This window comes from Perca flavescens, chromosome 3 (assembly GCF_004354835.1).
Source record: "Perca flavescens isolate YP-PL-M2 chromosome 3, PFLA_1.0, whole genome shotgun sequence".
Lineage (NCBI taxonomy): Eukaryota > Metazoa > Chordata > Actinopteri > Perciformes > Percidae > Perca > Perca flavescens.
In genome coordinates, this window is record NC_041333.1 from 32,521,081 (window position 1) to 32,545,954 (window position 24,874).

The 24,874-nt window shown below is 43.4% G+C and overlaps 1 protein-coding gene across 1 annotated transcript in view; it reads right to left on the reverse strand.

The window, feature by feature from the left end:
• Window positions 1–24,874, reverse strand: part of bcas3 (BCAS3 microtubule associated cell migration factor) — a 347,258-nt gene that overhangs the window by 206,970 nt on the left and 115,414 nt on the right. Inside the window, exons 20-22 of the mRNA XM_028572947.1 lie at window positions 21,111–21,211; window positions 15,406–15,602; window positions 14,914–15,011 (exon numbers count right to left, since the gene is read on the reverse strand). Of these exons, the coding sequence (XP_028428748.1) occupies window positions 14,914–15,011; window positions 15,406–15,602; window positions 21,111–21,211 (396 nt within the window). The remainder of the gene's footprint in view (window positions 1–14,913; window positions 15,012–15,405; window positions 15,603–21,110; window positions 21,212–24,874) is intronic.

Here is a 24,874-nt window from a genome sequence, read left to right on the forward strand (position 1 = left end):
GCGTGCGCATGCACGCGCACACACACACACACACATGCACACACACACACCCGCTGAGGAAATGAGCCTGCAGTAGGGCACCACCTGGTCAGCCCCGAGGTGACACCAAGAAAAACAAAAGGAAGGAAAGAGGCAATGAAGATAAAGAAAGAAAGAAGTTTTTGAAAGCTAATAGTGCATATTGTTTTCTAGCTGATGCAACTGATATTAGATATTTGGAACAGGCATTAATATATTTACATTAAACATGTTTTCCTTCACCCATACAGTGGTATGTGGACCACTAAAGTCCTCTGAAACCCTGGCTTTTGTTGCATCACAAATAGTAGCTTACAAGCTATATAATTCATCCAACTGAAACATATCCATCATGTGTCCATGATTAAAAATGAAATGACACATAATGATTAAAACAAAAGTCCACTAACGGCTGTATATTGCATTTGACCTGACTGCAGAGTCAGTAACAGTAGCAGTCATATTGCAGTTATAGAATTGACTTGAAGTAATAACTCCATAACATACTGATACAGTTTGATGTGACCGATACCGGATTTTGAGCCCAACATTGATACAGGTATTTAAAGATCCCCTCCAGACATGTTTTGTAAAATAAAAGTTAAACTTTGTAACACAATTACCACTAAAGCACAAGAGGACAACCTCTTTTGCTGTTGTTTTTCCCCCATGATGTCGAAGAATCTCAGGTTCAGAGAAACAGAGCTTGTCTTCCTTTAAATAGAAGAATGGAGAGATTAACCATTTCACAGTCACACTCAGAGAACTGGAGTGTGTGTGTTTATGGGTGTGAGCTAGAGATAGTCTGAACATCTGTGACATTAGTCAGATGCTGAGGTAGTCAGATGCATGCAGTATGCTTTTGAGTGCATTCTCCTCTTCAATCCTCTATTTATTTTGTACCACACTTGCCAGCCAGGCTCAGTTATTATGTTTGTGTGCGTGTGTGTGTGTGTGTGTGTGTGTGTATGTGATACATTAGGCATTTCTGATGCTTAGGTGTAAAGAATCCCATTAGAGGGAGCGGGATGGCAGATCGATACCTTACGGGATCTAGAGCAACGTGTGTGTGTGTGTGTTTCTGTGTGTGTGTGTAAGTGCTTTAACACCTCTCAGAGGTGGATTAGTGCGCGACAGCATGGAGACACTGTCAGAGAGGGTTAGTGTCGATGAGAGAGGGAGAGGAATGTGTAGAGGGAGAGAGTTGGAAAAAAGGAAAGAGAAAGAGATGGAAAGTAGAAAAGCCAGGAGGATGAAACGAGGAAAAGATGTGTCACTCGTGATGACAATGTGTTGTATTTGTCCTTGGTGAATTTAGGTGGAGGCCGAGATGGAGCAAAAGAGTAAAAACAGGGTGATATAACTGCCCATTTATTGAACATTATGCTTTTTGAAAGGCACAAAGATGCAGGTGTGGTTGGAGGTTTTTCCTAATTTACTGCATTGCCTCACTAACTTATAGGTCATGCACACCCGCACAGGTGTTTTCAGTTATGGCTCAATAAAGCTGATGATGAGCAGAGCTATGCCGAAAATCACAGGTGACAAAATTCCATACCTAAACCAAATTATTAAGGTGTTATTGTAACAAATAATCAATGGTATACACCCACACAGTCCTGAGTACTGGTAAATGGTGTGTGTGTGTGTGTGTGTGTGTGTGTATGTGTATGTGTATGTGTATGTGTGTGTGTGTGTGTGTGTGTGTGTGTGTGTGTGTGTGTGTGTGTGTGTGTGTGTTTGGACGAAGGATGTGTACCTTAGGGGCTTAAAATCATTTACTTTGGCAGTGAGTTGGATAACAATTTCATTTTGAAGGAACAGACAGAGAGAAGCACGATTTAGATGCCCTATTTTCTCTTATCTCAGCTCTGGTAGTGCTCTTTAATGTGAAATGATCAGTGCATCATTGAAAATATAAAACATTTGGTCTTGTTTTGTCAGACCAACAGTCCAAAATAACTGGAAATTTTCAATTTACGATATAAAACAAAGGAAAAGCTGAATTAGTTTTGGCTTTATAAATTCTAGTGTGTGTTTTAGTTTATGTTTTAGATATGGCTGTCTGGGTGAGTTCAAACTCTAACTCTTGCTCAGATGAGTGCAAAAAGATGAGGCTGATTAGTGCCTGTGTGTATCAGAGTGTGTGCGAGGTCAGGTTACTGCTGTTTCCACTACTTCGCCTTCACATCTGGGAAGTTGTGGCCGGCCCAGCAGACGGAAGGATTGCCAGCCTGGCACGGCACCCGCCACAGATTGAGGTCATGGGAATGAAAGGGTGGCACCAACAACAACCCCCCTTGATCCTTCACACTGGGACACACTGCTGTTCTGAAACAAGCAAGTGTGTGTGTTTTCACACTGGACATGAAAATGAAACATCAACATGATCCTCTGCTGGTGGACACACACACACACACACACACACACACACACACACACACACACACACACACACACACACACACACACACACACACACACACACACACACACACACACACACACACACACACACACACACACACACACACACACACACACACACACACACACACACACACACACGTTTCCGAACAGCAGTGTGTCCCAGTGTGAAGGATCAGGGGGGTTGTAGTTGGTGCCACTAACAAAACTATTGTGTTTTCCTCTCAACATAAATCTATATTCTTCTACAATATTACAATTGCTACACACTAATGAAATCACTCGGAAACAGAATGACATGATTACACACACACCAACACAACTTCTCTCACTTTCTCTCACACACACACACTCCAGTGAGTAGGCGGTAGGGTGAACGCGTGGCAGATGCCCGACACATTGATGTCCATTCAGTCACTATAAAGAGCAGCTGCTCAGTCTTTACTGCCCTCTGGCAACAAACACACACACACACACACACACACACACACACACACACACACACACACACACACACACACACACACACACACACACACACACACACACAGTCACATGGAAGCACAGGCGCACATGCACTTGCTGTATAACACTGATGCTGGAGGGCATTCCATCTCTCACAGATTATAAGTGCACCAACACAAAAAAAAACACACAGACACACAGACATGCACACACAGACACACAGAAGGAGGGGGGGGGGGAGATAACAGCAGTACAAAAACCTGATCAGCACTCACCCATATCAATCCATGTCACTCCCTGATCTCTCTCAGTCACGCACTCACTTGCCATAAATCGCTACATGTGGCTAAACCATTCCCGCTCTGTAGTCCCCGAAGCCTCACACATGCATGCACGCACACACACATGCAAGCTAACACAATTCCTGAGGTCTTAAAAGTGAGGGAAAGATAAATCTCAGAGATGTCAGAGAGGAGATACAAGGAGTGTAGACAGAAAATGGAAAGAAGAGGTGGAAAGAAAATAAGAGGAAGAACCATTTCAGATGAGTTTGACAAGCAAATACCCTCTGTCTTTTTTTGACTTGGTTACCAGTAGTGCTGCTCCAGTTGAGCAAAGATGTCAAACATCCTATGGTTCCAGCTTCTATATCATTATTATTGGTTGGTCGGACAAAACAAGCAATTTAATGCTTAAACCCAGTGGTCCCTGCCATTTCAAATGCATGCTGTGGAGCCAAACGTTGTCCAAACGTTTCCAATGGTACCAAATTCACCAGGCTAAATGATGCACAGGGCATACTATTACAGATGTTTCTATTTGAATGAATGGTGCAGCCAATAAAAACATGGAGTTGGGTTTATACTGTATTTTTCTGCTCAGTGTTAACATGAAGTAGCTTCAATGAAGAGCTGGAACAAGCACTATACACACAGCAATATACATACTTTAAAGCTCATCAGGGTAAAAGACAGCTTCTTGGAACATGTGCTGACCATTTTTCACTAGTTATATCAGTGACTCATCAACAGATCAATCGATAAGGAAACCATAGCTGTAACTGTAGATAACACTCACGTGACCTCAAAACCCTCATTAACATTGTGACACCGAATGATGACAATATGAAAAGTCTGTGTAAACACAGAACAAATATGAAAACTGAGGTGTCTTTCTGCTATCCACATCCTGCATTGAATTTTTGTTTTGGTCTGTTTTGTTTCGATAACTATTAAAAAAGTCACTACAACTGTCACGTTAAGATTGTAACAATAATAAGAACTGGGAAACAATGAAAGTGTTCATTCTGTAACTGGCCTCTAAAAGCTGGCTATATGTTTTTATCTGCACGTTTTTTTTTTTATAGGACTGTTGGACTTCTCCGTGAACCATCACCTTATCGTGGTGGAGAGGTTTGTGTGTCTCTGTGAACCTGAGGGCTGTGTTGTCTGGAGCTTTGTGCTCCTGGTAGGGTCTCCCAAGGCAAAGTGGTCTCAGGTGAGGGGCCAGACAAAGAATGGTTCAAAAACCCCAATGAAGAAGCAAGGTAGAGATGGAGTGACCCTGCCCGGAGGAAGCCGGGGCCCCGTCTGGAGCCAGGCCCAGACGGGCGGGCTCGTCGGCGAGCGCCTGGTGGCGGGTTTGCCACGGAGCCCGGCCGGGCACAGCCCGAACAAGCTACGTGGCTCCCATCTCTCCAGCCCATGGGCCCACCACCTGTGGGAGGAACCGTTGGGGTCGGGTGCGATGCCACATGGGTGGCAGTGAAGGTCAGGGGCCTCGACGGACCAGACCCGGGCGGCAGACGCTGGCTCTGGGGACGTGGAACGTCACCTCTGTGGGGGAAGGAGCCGGAACTGGTGCGGGAGGTGGGCGCTACCGGTTAGATCTGGTGGGGCTTACCTCTCACGCACAGTCTCGGTTCTGGAACCATACTCCTGGATAGGGGTTGGACTCTTTTCTTCTCCGGAGTTGCCCAGGGTGTGAGGCGCCGGGCGGGTGTGGGGATACTCACAAGCCCCGGCTGGCGCCGCTGTGTTGGAGTTTACCCGGTGGACGAGAGGGTCGCCTCCCCACGCCTGCGGGTTGTGGGGGGAAAACTCTGACTTTTGTTTGTGCATATGCACCAAACAGGAGTTCGGAGTATTCGGCCTTCTTGGAGACCTTGACTGGAGTCCTGCATGGGGCTCCAGTGGGGACTCCATTGTTCTGCTGGGGGACTTCAACGCACACGTGGGCAATGATGGAGACACCTGAGAGGCGTGATTGGGAGGAACGGCCTCCCTGATCTAAACCAGAGTGGTTGTTTGTTGTTGGACTTCTGTGCTAGTCATGGATTGTCTATAACGAACACCATGTTCGAACATAGGGATGCTCATAAGTGTACCTGGTACCAGAGCACCCTAGGCCGAAGGTCAATGATCGATTTCATAATCGTTTCATCTGATCTGAGGCCGTATGTTTTGGACACTCGGGTGAAGAGAGGGGCAGAGCTGTCAACCGATCACCATCTGGTGGTGAGTTGGGTCAGGGGTGGGGAAGACTCTGGACAGACCTGGTAAGCCCAAACGTGTAGTGCGGGTAAATTGGGAACGTCTGGAGGAGGCCCCTGTCCGACAGACTTTCAACTCACACCTCCGGGCGGAGCTTTTCGTGCATCCCTGTGGAGGCTGGGGGCATTGAACCCGAGTGGACAATGTTCAAAGTTTCCATTGCTGAAGCTGCGGCGAGGAGCTGTGGTCTTAGGATCTTAGGTGCCTCAAGGGGCGGTAACCCACGAACACCGTGGTGGACACCAGTGGTCAGGGAAGCCGTCCGACTGAAGAAGGAGTCCTTCCGGGATATGTTATCTCGGAGGACTCGGAGGCAGTTGCAGGGTACCGAAGGGCCCGAAGGGCTGCAGCCTCTGCCGTGAAAGAGGCAAAGCAGCGGGTGTGGGAGAAGTTTGGAGAAGACATGGAGAAGGACTTTCGGTCGGCACCAAAGTGTTTCTGGAAAACTGTTCGCCACCTCAGGAGGGGGGGCGGGGAACCATCCAAGCTGTGTACAGTAAGGATGGGACACTGTTGACCTACACTGAGGAGGTAATAGGGGGCGGTGGAGGGAGCACTTTGAGGAACTCCTGAATCCGACTAATACGCCCTCTATGTTAGAGGCAGAGCTGGAGGATAACAGGGGGATTGTCGTCGATTTCCCAGGCGGAAGTCACTGATGTAGTCAAACAACTACACAGTGGCAAAGCCCCGGGATTGATGAGATCCGTCCAGAAATGCTCAAGGCTCTGGGTGTGGAGGGGTTGTCCTGGTTGACACGCCTCTTCAACATTGCGTGGAAGTCTGGGACGGTGCCAAAGGAGTGGCAGACTGGGGTGGTGGTTCCTCTTTTAAAAAGGGGGACCAGAGGGTGTGTGCCAATTATAGGGGTATCACACTTCTCAGCCTCCCTGGTAAAGTCTACTCCAAGGTGCTGGAAAGGAGGGTTCGGCCGATAGTCGAACCTCGGGTTGAGGAGGAACAATGCGGATTCCGTCCTGGTCGTGGAACAACGGACCAGCTCTTCACTCTCGCAAGGATCCTGGAGGGAGCCTGGGAGTATGCCCAACCCGGTCTACATGTGTTTTGTGGATTTGGAGAAGGCGTATGACCGGGTCCCCGGGAGATACTGTGGGAGGTGCTGCGGGAGTATGGGGTGAGGGGGTCTCTACTCAGGGCCATCCAATCTCTGTATGACCAAAGTGAGAGCTGTGTCCGGGTTCTCGGTAGTAAGTCGGACTCGTTTCAGGTGAGGGTTGGCCTCCGCCAGGGCTGCGCTTTGTCACCAATCCTGTTTGTAATATTTATGGACAGGATATCGAGGCGAGTCGGGGTGGGGAGGGGTTGCAGTTTGGTGGGCTGGGGATCTCATCGCTGCTCTTTGCAGATGATGTGGTCCTGATGGCATCATCGGCCTGCGACCTTCAGCACTCACTGGATCGGTTCGCAACCGAGTGTGAAGCGGTTGGGATGAGGATCAGCACCTCTAAATCGGAGGCCATGGTTCTCAGCAGGAAACCGATGGAATGCCTTCTCCAGGTAGGGAATGAGTCCTTACCCCAAGTGAAGGAGTTCAAGTACCTTGGGGTTTTGTTCGCGAGTGAGGGGACAATGGAGCGGGAGATTGGTCGGAGAATCGGCGCAGCGGGTGCGGTATTGCATTCAATCTATCGCACCGTTGTGACGAAAAGAGAGCTGAGCCAGAAGGCAAAGCTCTCGATCTACCGGTCAGTTTTCGTTCCTACCCTCACCTATGGTCATGAAGGCTGGGTCATGACCGAAAGAACGAGATCCAGGGTACAAGCGGCTGAAATGGGTTTCCTCAGGAGGGTGGCTGGCGTCTCCCTTAGAGATAGGGTGAGAAGCTCAGTCATCCGTGAGGAGCTCGAGAGAGCCGCTGCTCCTTTGCGTCGAAAGGAGCCAGTTGAGGTGGTTCGGGCATCTGGTAAGGATGCCCCCTGGGCGCCTCCCTAGGGAGGTGTTCCAGGCACGTCCAGCTGGGAGGAGGCCTCGGGGAAGACCCAGGACTAGGTGGAGGGATTATATCTCCAACCTGGCCTGGGAACTCAGGATCCCCAGTCGGAGCTGGTTAATGTTGCTCGGGAAAGGGAAGTTTGGGGTCCCCTGCTGGAGCTGCTCCCCCCGCGACCCGACACCGGATAAGCGGACGAAGATGGATGGATGGATGGATGGATGGATGGACTGTTGGACCACATGGAAATTTTGCATTTAAAGCAAGACTTGAAGGATCATATCAGCGGGCATTGAGTCCCTGATCTTCTCTGATATCCAGCGAGAAACTGATCTGCGTCTGGAATACACATCTCAAACCACCAGGAGCTATTCCAGGAATTCCAGGACCAGCAGGTAAACCATATTTAAATGTGTCACTCGCGTTACTCGTCCTTGCTTTGCTTCCGTTTCGTTCAGATTTTCCATCAGATCATCATTCTCACTCTTTCTCCTCCTGATATCTATCTTTGGCTGATTGCTGGTGATGACAAACCCAAAAAGGAGCAGTGATGGCTGCAGAAATCTGCTGCTATGTCTTGTCACCAACTAACGGGTCACCAAACACACCCTGAGGCGATGGACAGGATGGGTGGGTTGGGAGGGTGCAGAGTGGCAGCAAAGTGACAAAGGTGCCTATTGATGAAAATAAAATCAGGAGAGGAGTAATGGAAGAGTGGGGAGAGGGGGTCACGGGAAATGAGGGTATTTGTCTTTAAGAAAGAGATCGGATGGCCAGGCATCTTTCTGGCCTGCCCGATCACTGTTGTCAGTGTGGCCACTATAGCACAAAAATACAAGGGCCCTTTATGAGGCTGGGAGGTAATTGTGGGGTATAGGTTACTGGGGTATGTGTGTATTAGAAAAAGAGAGAGACAGAATACCACAGCACAGGTGCCTAGTCTTTTAAATGGCTGCTCAAGTATGAAGGGGAGGAGAGAAGAGGGAGGGAAAGATGGCACGCAAAGTGTGTGTGTGTGTGTGTGTGTGTGTGTGTGTGTGTGTGTGTGTGTGTGTGTGTGTGTATCCTCGTCTTTTTATTCAGTCATTCATAGCCCTCTCTTTCATTCTCCTCCAGCCTCTGTGAGAACAATAATGCAGGGGAAAGCCCCTTCTCGCCTCAGGGTGGTGCTGATGGTGGTAAAGAGGTGGTAGGTCACTGGGACAAGGAGGCACTGTGTTGGTGATGCGTACAGGTGCACGCATACAGGCATTCACCTAAAAGAATGGTTGAAACATTCCAGTGTTGGTGCATGATTTAGTTCATTGACTACTAACTTCTACAATTACACTGATATTTGTGCCAGTGCATGCTGAAGTCTTTTACATATTTGAAAATGTTTTCTTTATCTTCAAGGCAGCCATTGGTTTCATTCAAATTTGTCAAGACAACATCTGTTCTTAGCAGACACCTCATAGCATCACAAAACCTCATACCTGATGAGGAAACTACTAGTCCTGCAAACTACAGGCAGGTGAAGTATTAAAGGAACAGGCTGAATAAAAGAAAAATAATAAACACAGATGCTTCCACACCGGGCATGAGGGCTCACTTAATGGTTTGATGAAAATGACTGGTCAATCATATGCTACAGGCCTCACAGTTACCAGATCTCAATCCAACAGAACACCTATGGGAGATTTTAGAGCGTCACAATAAGATAGTGTTCTCCACCAACAATATGAAAACAATTTATTTTTCAAGAATACTTTTCATGCTGCCAGCCGAGCAGTGAATCTATGACGAGGAGAAATGAAGCTGTACTAACTGATTTTTATTGTTATGTGAAAACTGTGAAACTACTAGGGCTGTCAAACGATAAATTGTTTTTAAATCGCGATAAATTGCTGAATGTCTATAGTTATTCGCGATTAATCGCATGTTTTATCACATGATTAAAATTCTATTATTTTGCATTTGCAGCAGGATGTGTTACGAGGAAGTATGGCAAAGTGCGGCAAAGGGTCAAAATAGTAGCCTGTTAGGCACGATGCGAAGCCGAGTGACGTGAAAATAAATTAATAAATGGCGGCATGTGATTAATGCGATTAAAAACAATTAACGTGTTCATGCTGACAGCTTTAGAAACTACCAATCCCTGCAAAACAAACAAACACACACACACACACACACACACACACATATATACTACACACCCAACCTCAAACACAGAGTGAGTGAAGGAAAAGTGAGCTGTGATAATGTGGGGTGGATGTGGCTAATGGCTGATAGCTGCTGATCCCACACTGATCAGTGTTTTGCGGGATCCTGCTAATGGATGGACAGACACTAGACCTAATTCACAAGGCAAACATGGAGTATATACCAAAGACTGTATAAAACTAGGAATACACACACATATCTGAACATATGCAGGCCAGAGACAGATACAGATACAAAAATTCATGGTTAAACATACTGCGTTTTTAATTGAAGGTCTTAGTTTACATTACAAATGATTCCTAAAACTGTCATTCATTGTTTTCAATGACAATTAAATTAATTTAGAGTCCTATATTGGTCATACATGTCAACCAATTTTTTTGGGGGGAATTTTGGCCTTTAATTGATAGGACAGTTGTAGACAGGAAACGGGGGAGAGAGAGGGGGAAGACATGCAGCAAAGGGCCACAGATCGGAATCGAACCCTGGGCCTCCGCGGCAAGGACCGAACCTTGGTCCATGTGGCGCACGCTCTACCAGGTGAGCTACCAGGGCGCCCCTGCAATAAACATTATAATGGAACTGATCTAAAAAACTGACAGCTGTCTGTGTGCACTGAGTCACAGTGTTAAAAATAAATAAATAAATAAAAGGGAAAGAAGTTTTATTCTGTCCTGAGGGTGACTTGATGCTGTGTAATATTTGAATGTGGGGGTGCCCCGGTAGCTCACCTGGTTGAGCGTGCACCCTATGTACAAAGGCTCAGCCCTTACTGCAAGCGGCCGGGGATCGATTCCTGCCTGCGGCCCTTTGCTGCATGTCATTCCCCCTCTCCCTCCCCTTTCATGTCTTCAGCTGTCCTCTCAAATAGTGGCCTAACATGTGTGTGCGCAAACAAAGGATGTTCAGAGACATGACTGACAGCGCGTAAAAGCAGTAACTTCAGATAGTAACAAACTGATATCCAACCAGGATTCTAATTTTGACATACTGTGCAGTAAACCTCTGCTAAATAATGTGCTTCGATTCGCGCTTTGATACAGAAGGACTCAATGAGAATATAAAACAGCGAGCCTGGCTCTGGAAGAGGGAGGATAAGGAGAGACAGTCTAGGTATGTTGAAGAAAACCTGCCAGCGAGCAGGTAAGGTTCATAGAGTCGGTTATCACAGGAACTGATCCTAGCTAGACTACACAGAGGCAGTCTTTCTTTCCTACCCACGGTAACTAACCCAGAGTTTAAGTTACCTCTCTTTTAGATCTGAGAATTCCCTCATCTCAGGGTTAACAAACCTCACTTTCTGAAACAGGGCCCAGTGCCAAAGTCCAGTAGCTCTCTAAAGTGTCTTTGGCTTGTTGTGATAAACCGGTTCCATCTCATCCTGCCTGCTCTGCTCTGCCGCCAGCTAGCACACTATCACTGATTCACCACCACAGATAAATCATAGACACGCAGATGGAGACAAACAATGAGATGTGGTGACAAAGACAGGGACGTACTGTAAGTACACATACACACTGAAGATGACAACAACAAAAACAACAAAATGGCTGATGCCACAGAAAGGGTTTTGTTGTTATTTCCTGTTTTGGAGCAGGGTGGCTTTCTCTGCAAAGTCAAAACACGACTACAGTGTGGAGGAGGACTGGGAGATTTATCAGTGTGCGCGCACACGCACGCACGCACGCACGCGCACACACACACACACACACACACACACACGCACGCACGCACGCACGCACGCACGCACGCACGCACGCACGCACGCACGCACGCACGCACGCACACAGGATTAAATACTCTTTCTTTCAGTCTTGCAGTGTTATCTTTCTTTCAGGTCTGTCTCCTTTTCTTTCTTTCTTGATATGACCTCCTGCCACTGTGTAGTCTAGCTAGGATTGAAGCCGCCTCTACACACAGACAGACACAGACACACACACACACACACACACACACACACCAAAAGCAAGGCTTGGGGTGAAGATAGGGGGTATTGATAACAGCTACACATTGATCCTGTATATTGCGACTGGTGGAAAGTGAGACAGTAATGTTGGTGTTGGACTCCCCTGTCCCCTCCATAAAGAAAGATATGCTGAGTCAAGAAGCCATGACTGGAAGCACTGTACAACATACGTGTGTGTGTGTGTGTGTGTCTGTCTCTGTGTGTGTCCCAATGCAGATGGCGTCCCATCACCTCAGGGAAGGCAGAGATAAGCAGAGTGTATGGGCTGAGATAAGGCTCATATGTCACAACACAAACACATTACGTACAGGGCATATAAATGTCAGTGTACACAAACTGCTTAATTAGCAGTGTGAATATGTGCACTTTGCATGTGCATTTTCTGTAAGGGAAGACTAAAAATGTACAATCAGACTGATAATATGGGGTCGTTGACAAAAGGTGCGATACAGTATGTACAGCCAAAAACTGTGGTAATTACTGATTAAGTCAGTTTTCACCTTTAATATTGCAAATGAGTATTAATTACACTGTTTTAAGTGTCAAACTAGGCTTGGGCACTATGGAGGAAATTAATATGTTAATATTTAATATTATTTTGATGATATGAGGTGTTAATATTTTTTTTCATTATCGATATACTGTATATTCTGATATGTATGATATCCTATGTTTATAAGAGATTCAATATTTAATACACAGATTGATGTTTAACTCAATGAACAGCTTTCAACTGCTATTACATCAGACAAAACTGATGACATAACATGTTCATATCATCATATCATCTTGTTATGATTTTATACTATAAATAAAATTGAATTGAATTAAGGAATTACTAAAAATGGAATTTACTGACATGAAATTGAATCTGCATCGTCTCTGATGACTTCGAATCCAAAAATGTTGCCGTTATCAACCTTCAAAATCTACTATCAGTTAAACCTGAAAGGCTACAACGTTCTCAGAAATGTGTCAACCTCAATTTAACAACTTAGTTTCCGTTATCATCTTTTCCTGTAACAAGAAATGGATGAAATCACTTTACTTATATATTCTTTTACTCAGGTCAAAATTTGAGGTGTAATATTTGTCTGCACCTTCAAACCAAAGAAATTACATGATAGGCCTTCAAACTCGTATTGGTAAGTTCTGCTACCCCAGAGGGTGAGACAAAAGTGATGTGTGTGTGTGATAAGAGGCGGCGCCACGGCAGTGGCAGGACACAACAATGAACACTCCTTACGCACACACGCGCACACTGATAAGCATCACCTCCATCCCTCCGCCTGGCTCTGTCCTTCTGCCTCTCTCGGCTCTGAACCAGTTCGCGAAGGAACTGAAAATACTGAGGACACTGGCTGGAGACAGAAGAACCGCAGATATACGATTTTTGGGCAGACGGAATGATACGGATAGAGATGGAGGCGCAAGAAAGCAAAGGTCAGAGGATTAGACACGGGTGTAGTTTAACGGCTGGTTGAAGGTGAAAGCAAACATAATAACAACAACTACCTTTGTCTTGGGATTATTAATGAATCATATATGCACATTTATAATCAATTTTTAATAGCCATATATATTTATTTACAAATTATAATTAAATACTAAAAAGGTCTATAACTAACTTTATTCAAGTGGCACACTCTAGACTCATAGAACAGCTTCGGAAACAGAAATTAGAATATGGAAAACAAAACTCTCAATCAGATATTCGTGACACACTTTTTTTGTGACACAAAAGCTGTAAATATTTCTTGACACCCAAATGAAAAAGCCAGGAGTGGCTATCTGTCAGTGTGAGGGCAGATCAAATGAGTGAAGTCTCTGTCACAAGACACAGCAGATAATGTCACATACGCCACGATCGCTCCTCTATCTCTTTTATCATACAAAAGGCAACCGGATATAATGTCACGCAATAAGTGATGGTTCCCTCACCCACACTGGCAGTAAATACCAGGCATAATCCACACGCACGCACACACACACACACACACACACACACACACACACAGACACACAGCATGTAACAGCATTATACTTTGAGACAAAAAGACATATTTTAAAGGGGAAATCCTCTCATTTCTGTGTGATTGGATTAGGCATCGTAACCAGATTAGAGAAGACATGTAGCGAGACATCAAAATCACTTGAAACTAAATCAATCCTGTTCAAGGGCTGTTAGACTTTGCAGGCCTATTTAAACAATCACAGTCTTTTTAGTTACAGGATAAGGGCACAGTGCACATAACAGGAAGGAAAACAACAGGGATGCAGCACGACATTCACAACTCTGCATGGTGGGACGTAGCAAAAGCTGCTGAACGGCTAGTGTAAAAGACGACCTATAATCCACTTGAATGTGATTGCGCTGGTGTTAGACAACAGCAAAGGAAATGTCTTTAACATTAAACTCATTCTCATTTCACTACAGCAGGCTGTCACCAGAGTACTTTTAGTAGTAGTTTGAGTAGACCGTAATATTCACAGTATATGAATATCTAAATTATAATTCTAGATTTTTGTTAATTGTAAAACATTAGCCACGTTTGAGGTGGTTTTGTAAAGATTGGATGTCAGTGAACATTTTAAAAACCTTGGGCAAATGAGCATACCGGTTATTTTAAGATTCCCCACTTGTTTATTTTAAGTGTTACTTTATTGTTAAGTGCTAACCCATTGAAATGAGTGAAGTGACAGAATATTTTGTGCGTGGATAGTGATAGTATTAACCCGTACTAGGTCCTCAGTAGAAATCATATTGAGTAATAAGCTATCAGCATTATTCAACACAAGAAGTAGAAGAAGAACAACTAAGGTAATACTAAGGTAATGATAGCTGAGAAGCAAAGGTTTAGTTTTTTTAAACTAATTCAGAGTTAACTCATACTTTTTCAGCTGCACTGTGATTTCAGCTGAGCAGTCTCACTATGTAATTTTGTGTGATATTTAACAGAACTTTTGCAGTTTAACAAAGTCTTTGCACCATGTTGTTAAAATGATGTTGACCTTTAGCTTTGATACTGCTATAACATTTTCTTTTGAGGGAAGACAAATGTCATATCTTTGATTCCGTATGTAGCTCCTTTGGTTCTGCTTGACGCCTACTGCTACTATTATTATTATATTAATATTAAATATATACTGTACATGATATCTCATGACTTAAAAATGGTCCACATAGACAGCACCACAACAGATGGAGTTGAGATGGAGTAGAATGAACTACATCTGAATGAAACAGGTAGAAGAATGATGAAATTGAAAAACCAGAGCAGAAGACGAGGAGGTATTCAAATACAGTAGAGTGAACCAATAACGTTTCCTACCTGATCCTGCGTCCATGATGTTGGACTGTCCTCTACGATCAGCCACTAACCGCGATGAGCCGGGCATGCTTACTGGCTCTGAACGTACTGGCTGGATCCTGCGTACATACAGTATATGAACATTACTACACACATTATTTGACATCTAAGGGCCTCAGATGCCTGTTTGACTGGGTCTAGTTCCAGAACCCATAGGGGAAGATTGGAGTTGTTGTTTGTTGTTTTAGTGTTGCCTACACTAGAGGGATTATTATGTGAAATATATAAGAATAATATGCTTATAGATATCTGTATGTATATATTATTTAGAGTGACCACCCCTTACTGTAACTTCTTTAAAAGAAATGTGTATGTATCTTTTTACAAACCCTCTTGCAAAGAGGGTTTTGCTGATAACATAGTATGTATTCGTACATTAAAATCTAGCCTAATGCAGCTCTAAGTCAAGGTTTTTTCATACTGGGTGGATTATTTTTGATAGTTTCAAAGTACCTCAGGCTGTGTAGGTCCAGGTCGTCTGTGTCGAAGTCCAGCAGGGGCTGTTGGATATCAGTGGGGCACTGGGACTGAAGGACTGAGGACGAGGAGGAGATGACTGTGGTCTGGCCTGAGGGGTGAATGGTCTTAAACTGAAACTGGGGGCCCATCCACAGGCGCCGGTGGGGCCCTGTATGGGTCACAATCTCCACCTGAGAATACAAAGGTAAAACTTAGTTAGGAGAGATTTTATAGTCTTCCAAACATAACTGGCCAAAATCTTGCAATGCTCATGTCTCACAGTGTTTTCGGTTTCTCAAAGCCAAGTGCAAACGCCACCATGCTAACATGCTCACAATAACCATGTTACTGTAACATGCTGATGTTTAGCAGCTCAAATTGACCTTGTTAACCATCTCAGTTTAGCATGTTAACATTTGCTAAATAGCACTAAACACTATGTACAGCTGTGGCTGATAAGAATGCCATTACCTTAGGGGTGTGACGAGATCTCGCGAGATTAAAATGTGACGAGATTTCTCGTCGAGGTGAAAAGTTGTCTCGTGAGGCGATGTGATGTCAGCGTGATGGAGCGTGAAATTACTATTGAAGATCCCCCTGCCACTTTTAAATCATTTGTGTGGCAACATTTTGGTTTTCCTGCGGAAATAATAAACGGCGAAAGAGTGACAGACAAGACGAACGCAATATGTAAACATTGTAAGAAAAAAATGCCGTCTCGCGGGTGCAGTAGTTAGTAGAGAGCTGTGGTGGTGCTGTAAGTGTTTTTGCATAGTGCTCGTGTTAGCCGCGGTATATGGCATTTTTTTCTTACAATGTTTACATATTGTGTTCGTCTTGTCTGTCACTCTTTCGCCGTTTATTATTTCCGCAGGAAAACCAAAATGTTGCCACACAAATGATTTAAAAGTGGCAGGGGGATCTTCAATAGTAATCCCACGCTCCATCACGCTGACATCACATCGCCTCACAAGACAACTTTTCACCTCGACGAGAAATCTCGTCTCGTTCTTGTGAACCCAATCTCGTGATGTGTCTCGTCGAGTAAGCGTCTCGTCACACCCCTATATTACCTATGTAGGTATTTGGTCATAAACCAAAGTTACAATGGCAATCTTATAAAGAACCACAATGTCTCTTCTGGGCTAGCTTCTGTATCTCAATGCAATATCTCAGTGAATATTTCTTTTATCTTTCTGAAAAGATTGTGTTCCTGTGGTGTAACGTCCATGTCCTCCACCGTTTTCATACTTCTAAAACAGAAGAAGGTAGTGTTTGCCATTTTCATCATTTTAGTTTAGCATGTTTGCATGCTAACATATGCTAATTGACACTAAACACAGTGTGCTGCTGAGGCTGATGGGAATGGCATTAGTTTTGCAAGTATTTAGTCATAAATTCAAGTATTGCACAAATGAAAATGTTGACCTAAAGATGGTGCTAGATTAAAAGTTATGGGATCACTTAAGTTATTACGATTCACCCTGAGGGCAACATAAATGTGTGTATCAAATTTCAAATGGCAATCCATCCCATTGTTGTCGAGACATTTCACTCAAAACCACATAAGGAAACATAATGGTGGCGCTAGAGGAAAAGTAAGGCCATCAACAAGGTCCTAAGTATTTATCAACTGGGAGCCATGAATGTCTGAACAAAATGTCATGGCAATCCATCAGTTGTTGAGATATTCCCGTCTGGACCAAAGTGGAGGACCGACCAATGAAACGACAGACAGACCAACATTGCCATCCAAAAAAACCATCTAAAATTGCTCTTTAAACATACTCTCCTTTGCTAATCCACCGGCAGTTAGTCAAGGACAGAGTCCTGGCAGTTTTCCAGAGGAGTCATCGTCAGTTGACATGGTGGTTTTGTATCAATCTGTGTGCCAATACTCACCCCATACAGTACTCATATGAACTCAGTTACATGACATCCAACTAAAAGCTGGCTTTACTCCTGCACCACTGAAAGTCTGAGGATGCTGTCAGAACTCATCAAGGTCTTGTGTGTCTTGGGAGGGCTGGCAGCATGATGGGACGCTTTCCAAGAGGGTTAATAGAAGTGTGACATTAGCAACAGCATGGCAGCGAGGATGAGGTGAGGCCTACTGGGAAAATAAGATGGCGCTGGCAATGGCAGGCAGTCCACGGGCACCTGAGCTGAGTGGCACTAATGCTGGCTGAAAGTAAGATAGGAGAGGGATACGGAGTGCGTGACTCGTAAACATCGGACTATTACTGCCTCCTCCATTCTCCATCTCCTCTGTGCGTTGAATTTACTGACTAACCATCTCCTGCCTTAGGCTCCTACTTTTCACTGCTCTCCCACGCTAACTCTGACTTTTCAACTCCCTGCAGCACTTAACACGCCTCTTGGTGTCTCACTCTTCACATTTCATTATCTTTACTTCATATGTGTTGGTCTCTCACCTCAGCCCAGCTCTGTCTCGCTCCACTCTGGCTGCCAGGTGCCAACATCTCAGACAAAATTGAGGGCTTACACTCTCCTAATTCTTCTGTGTGTCTGCATTTGAACACACATATATATGCATATACATGCTTAGATATAGGTGGTCTGTCACAGCTGTGCAAATTAGGCCACAGAAGGAAAAAAAGATGAGGATTGTCACTTTGTGTGCGTGTGTGTTTGTGCTTTGCCAGTTAACACCATCAATGTAACGCCCAGCCGCATAGCTGAACAGCTGCCAGTGTGCTCTATTTGCAGCTGGAAGGAAGGTCCAGATGTTACAGTTCTCTGTCAACCCTCAATCGGCTCTGTGTGTTGAAATGGGAAGAGGGGATGGCCCTTCCCATGTTCGATGTTCCATGCCCAATGTCCAACCGACTATTGTCTGTTCTCCTTCACTGTCTCAAATATTTGTTATACTATTTTTTTATGTCTTGTCTTTTTGTGATTTAAACACTGATGTGCAGCAGCACGAGCCATCAATTCGTCTGGCGAAAAAAGTATTTAGTATCTAATATTTTACACATTTAATAATCAATAAAGACAAACAATGACATGATGTGGTCCTGCATAGCGTCCTAGAATGCATTTATTCATGTATTAGGACAGACTAGAATCTTGAACCATTTTACCACCCATTAACTGCTATGAGCTACATCACACACTTTCCATCAAGTCAAAATTGACAGATAAGTTGTAGAGACCTAAAGTGGACTGGAGGTTTAAGGACAGAAGGTTATGTTGTCCACTGACAGTCAGCTGAAGAGCAACTACCACTGATAGGCAGCAAATGGCATGATGTTACAGCGAGCTAAAGCACTGACATGGAGGGTCACAAACCTCACATTTCATTAGTGAATGGCCGATCAATCCTAAATCCCAACTCAACGCCAAAATGCCTGCTGATAATCTAATGAAGGCCACTAATATGATATAGTGAAAACCGCAATGCATTACTTAGACTCTAATTCAACATAGCCTATATGTATTTAGCATTTTTCAGTCCACCAAGCTATTGTGCTTGATATGTCCTAATCTTTTAAGGGGGAGTGGAAAGCTACCCCGTATGCCTGATCTACAAACCTGTGTTTAATTTTGTATGGGTCCTTTTATCCTAAATTCATTAATAGTCTGAAATGTTCCACAAGAGGTGCTTCCAAATCATCTTATACACGCTAAGGTACGAAGAGCTGTACTTTTACATCTCCAACCACTGAGGAATACATCACTACCATTGCTCTGACAGGAAGTCACCAAAAATCTAGGTTAGTGCAATGGATAGTTTTGCTTCTGGCAAACTATCATGGCAGATATGGACCAGGGCCTCTGCAAGCTAAGTGGGGTGCATTTTAACCCATCAATTATGCATGCAGTGGAATTATTGATGGTGAAAATGTAGTGGGTTACCTGCCGACACTAGAGATGAGTGCATTGAGGGTTAACCAAGCTGAAAAGACCAGGGTGTGTGTACTGGATATTTCAGCACAATGTAGGATGGCATTTGTGATTAGGAAGAAGTCATGAAATGAGTTATCCTATTTAACTGAGCAAGAAAGTACATGTGTATGAATCCAAAGAATTAAGATTTAAATAATGTTTGTGCAAATATAAAAATAAATAGACCATCATCTTAGATCATGTAAGAGTAGTATACATTTAAGACTGAATCCTTGCAATGACAGATTGGGTATTTGGAGTGCTAATTCTCAATTTTATATCTAAAGGCATACTTTGGGATTGGAGGATGGCATGTCCTAACCACAATACAATGTTTTACTCCCAAGCTCTCGAAGTTGGAATTCAGGTAAAAATCCAGATAATGCTTTAAACCTGCAGTTAATGAGGTTTGGCCACAAGGCGGCAGTGCAACAAGCCAAAAACACATAATTGATGTATTTTCACCTTATAAAGTTGTTATGGCTAGTGTGTTAGCAAACAGTTGCCCATTTACACATCCAGCAGACACAGAGTTACATAAGCATTAATTTGGACGAATTTAAGTCTGATATTCCCTCTCAATTTTCAATTTCTTTATTTTTGAAAGGGGACAGTGAACATTTATCAACATTGAAACAATGTAAATGTTCCTGAGTTAGCTCAAAAGTGCTAATTTTCATCGGTAGTCCCCCAGCCAGATGTAAAACAGGCTGTAAAACTCTCCTTTTAGTTCTGTTTTGGTCTCCACCAGCTCCTGATGGAAATACCTGGCTAATGAGGCGGTTTTATCAGAGCTTTCTCGCTAAAAACAGCTTCCAGCTGCAGCTGGAAACAACCCTGATGCGACAGGAGTTGTGGGGCAGAGCACCACAACAATGAAAAACAGGCTGAAGAGGCTTAAAAGCTCTGTAGAGCTGAGGAACTGAAGAAATTAGTAAAGTATCTGTGGGTTCATCACTGCAAGTACCCCTTTAATTTTACACAAATTTGTTTGATCTTTGTTTATTGATAATTGCATCTTTAATCTTGAATTGAATAGCAAACATTACCCCATTGGATGGGAACACGGTGGGATGCCAATTGAAAAATCCACGTTTCCTCCCAAATTCTTAAAGTTAAGGTTTTGAATGAATTGGTAAACTTGGCCGAAATTGGGAATTCTCTTACTAACCAGCTGTTATAATCCAGATAAGAGAATGCCTTCATTTTATTTTTAAACAAGAATTACCTTCAGAAGGTTGTATGCTTCTGCCAACCAGTGCAGTTGTTGCAGTTGACATTCATGCCAGTTGCCCGACTTACATAATATATGTATTCATCCTTCAGTCCAACTGGACATTCATTTTAGTATTGCAGAGATTCCCCCCAGGCTTTCCTGAGTTTCGCATTAACAAGAATAGGATGGATGGACAACGTACGGACAACCTGTAAACATAGTGGCTTCGGTTGCGGCTGTTGACGGCGTGAAAGCATAAAAAATGGATATACATATCCGATCAACAAGCCTATCGGAACTGTTGTCATAAGTTAACAACCACAATTTTAAAAGCACTCTGGTTGTTCATCATTCACTCTGAATCATATTTACAGCAATGAGGAGTCTACAGGGCTCTGCAGCAGGTGATTTTATCTCTCAACAATTTCTTCAGGAAAAGAATCCTCTTTCGCCAAAGCAACAAAGTAAGTTCTGAGACCACAGCATCCAAACTCTTGCTGTGATCTCATTGATTATCAGAATATGTCAATCACCCTTCTGCTTCTGACAAACTAACTTAAGGTAAAGGTCTGACCTGAGAGAGCCACTCCTCGTCCTCGTGACCACTGCTGTCCGACGCCAGGCTGTCTGACGACTCATGACGGGTGATTGGGCCCGGGCTTCCTGGGGGCATCGCTGAGAGAACACACATACAGAAACACACATGATTATATGACATTATACCCAATGATGACATTTGATATTTTAAAGCTGACAATATTTTGTGCCAATGTCCAATAACATGATAAATTTAGTTTACAAGCAGAAAATATCTCTATATTGAAAGTATTCAATGTTTCATACATTATGGTTTTCTTAAAATTATGAAATTTGATGATTGACTAACCAAAATCTAATTTGTGATACCAGCCAGATATGGGAGTCCTATTTTGTAAGTTAAAAAAAAAAATGATGAGTAAAAGAGAAAGTGTGTGGAAGAAGTGTACAGTAAAGTGTGAGAGAGGGAAACAGCGTGCGTGCGTGCGTGCGTGCGTACATGCGTGCGTGCGTGCGTGTGTGCGTGTGTGTGTGTGTTCATGGTATAAAAAGAGAGAGAGTAACAGAGAGAGACGGAGAGACAGATGGGGCTCTTGCAGGCTTGACTAAGCAGGGGTGGAGAATGAGGCCTAATGTGTAGAATCAGTCCTTTCTCTGTCTTCCACCTCAGGGATGGGGTTTGTTTATCACAGGACTGGCTAATAAACTTGTCAAGTCCACATCTGTAGCACAGAAGGCGCTCCTGTCTTTATCCACACAGACACACACACAGACACACACAGACACACACAGACACAGTCTTATACACTTACACACTTGCCAGGTGTTTATACACTTAGTAGTTTAGAGGTAGTTTGGTGTTTGACACTTCTGTAACAAATGTCACACCAACCGCCACCCCCACCTTACCACGACACACACCCTTAAGTATGAAGTCTGCACAGTTCTTACACCTGCTTCTGAAGTAGTGCTCGCTGCGTGTAAAATTGTTTGGAAAGACTGGGTATGTAGCGTGAGAAGCCACTGAGGCTGAACAAACCAAATAACTAATAAACAAGCACCACCTACAGAAACTTAAACTGCAAAGTGTTTGTGAAACCCCTAAAATATTCAATTTACAATGATATAAAACAGAGCAACACATACTGACATTGGAGGAGCTGGAACCCCACAATGATTTCTTCTCAATAAAATACTTAAATGATTACTTGATTTCAAAATTGTTGAGGATTGATTTTCTGTCAAATGACTACTGTTTTAGCACTACATACAACTAAAAGACAATGCTAAATACATCTGTGAACAGAGTTATAAAGATGTGGCCAAAGCAATCTCCCATATAAAGCCAAACCAAAGAAATAAATTGTTGTATTGAATTTGTTGTAATACGTGTTGGTCTTTTTATAGGGTTAGTGCATCCAAATTACAAAACATTACTTAACGTTTGTCTACCTCGGATATTTCTGCCTCCACCCCAATAAAAGGGGTAAATGGAAATCAGTTTGTCTCACAGCACTGAAAAATGTCACAGGAACCATTACTTTGGAAGGCTAGGCATTATTGTGTTGAGTTTTACTAACATTTATATCACTAGTAACTGAAACGTGTTTTTTTGTAATTTGGGTGAAATGACCCCTTAATGACCCACTGATACCAAATTCAGAGGGAAAGTGAGCTAGGGCTAGTTAGAGAGAGAGAGAGAGAGAAATATGTTCTCATGTCATTTTAAAATGGAAGGGAGAAGAACAAAGCCTGTGTTGTGTTACTTATTAAACAAAATCACAACTCCCTTATTCCGCCCCCCCCCGCCCCTCCTCTCTCATTTTTTCTGACCCTTGGGGCCAATAACTGTTCCCTAATTAATTATTGATGTTCTGGAGCAGTTGGTGGACTGGCTGGATCAGGTTTCCAGTGGGGAGGGCTTTCAATGACCAGAGTCACAGCCAGGCTCCGGTGTGGGCAGCTAGTGGTCATCCCCACGGGTCAAGCTAAGACACAACCCTCCTTGTGTGTATGTGTGTTTGTATATTTGACTGTGTGTGTGTGTGTGTGTGTGTGTGTGTGTGTGTGTGTGTGTGTGTGTGTGTGTGTGTGTGTGTGTGTGTGTGTGTGTCAGGAGCCAGACTGACCCCGGCAGTTACATTTATATCTACCCATCTTAGTGTCCGGCTAGCCAGCCACTTGGCCTTCTGCTTTTACATGCTCATTACTGGCTCTTAAGAGACAGAATGTCAATGCAATTTCACAGACAGAACATTTTTTAAGTGCAAACTGCACTCAAGAAAGGAGTCTGAATGTAGCCTATGGCTATAGGCACAGTAGAAATGACCGTGTTTCTTTATTGATGGATTTGAAGAAACATCCGAGAATAAGCATAGCATGATGTCATTGCTTACAAATTATCAAAGAGAAATGGGAAAGGATATGCATCATTTCAATAGTAATAATCCACTTTAGACAAATGTAGAACATACATTTTGAAAAAATGCACTGAATGTTTTGACAAATAATAATGCCTTTGTGGCTCTAATTATGAATTGTTGGACAATATCCAAAGGGACTCAAAATTAGCATGACAAAGACGAGAAAGGTGACTCAGCTTTGGCAGGCCAAACAGTTTGAGTAAGAGATCCAGGTTTATCCGATGCCAAAACACAGCAGAGCAATTTATAATATTATGTGACTGGATTTTTACAATTTTGGAAAGTTATCATTGTGATGATTGCTAGGACGGTGCCTTAAACCTGCATTCTATCTAATTTCCAGCACGGGCAACTCCACCGGTTGCAAAAAGAAGTCAGTTTCTATAGAAATCTATGTGAAAATGTTTACCTTAATAAACATTTTCATAATGAGATTATTGTTTCAATCGTTAGTTTCAAGTCTTCTTCAATACAGCATGATGTTCATTTAGTAAATTATGGTTCCATTTTATTTAAAAACTGATGATAAAGGAGGGCATGCTTTAGGGCGTGGCTACATGCTAACCTGTCAATTATGACCGAGGCTTAGCAATGTGTATCCATGGCACTGTGTACAAAATAGACCTGAGACCTAGTTTTGGAGTGTTATCCATGTTTTCTTCTTAAAGTGATGGTCCGGAGTAATTTACACTAGGGTCCTTTGCACCATGACCTCGAGCCAAACACCCCCCCAGAAGCTTTTTTCACCTGGGTCTAACATTGGGTGAGTTAGCGTAGAGTAGCGTTAGCCGCTGAATAGCTTAGCGCAGGGGCTAATGGACCCACGTTTGTATCTCGTAAATGACCCCACTAATAATGCCCGAAATGATACCAAAGGTCTACACTAGTACATATAGGTTATGCACTCATAAAACGATGGATTGGATAGTTTGTAAGTACACCAGAAGTTTATGTAAATAACACTTGCCTGCTGGCTTCTGCTCTCTGCTGTTGTTGTTGCTGCTGTGAGACGAGTGCTTAGGGACGTCTACAAATTACAATACCGAAAAGAGATGCAACAAAAATATTTTTTAATTTAACTTATTTTTTAAAGTAAGTGCTGTAATATAACTAGCAGGAGACAAGTAATAATTGAGGTAAGTTTGGAGACATTACCTTATTTAATCATTAAATTAATAAATATTTTTGTTGCATCTCTTTTTGGTGTAGTAATTTGTAGACAGCCCTAAGCACTCGTCTAACTGCAGGTAGCAGCAGCAGCAGCAACAGAGAGCAGAATAGAGCAGGCAAGTGTTCATAAACTTCTGGTGTACTTACAAACTTTGGAATCCATCGTTTTATGAGTGCATAACCTATATGTACTAGTGTAGACCTTTGG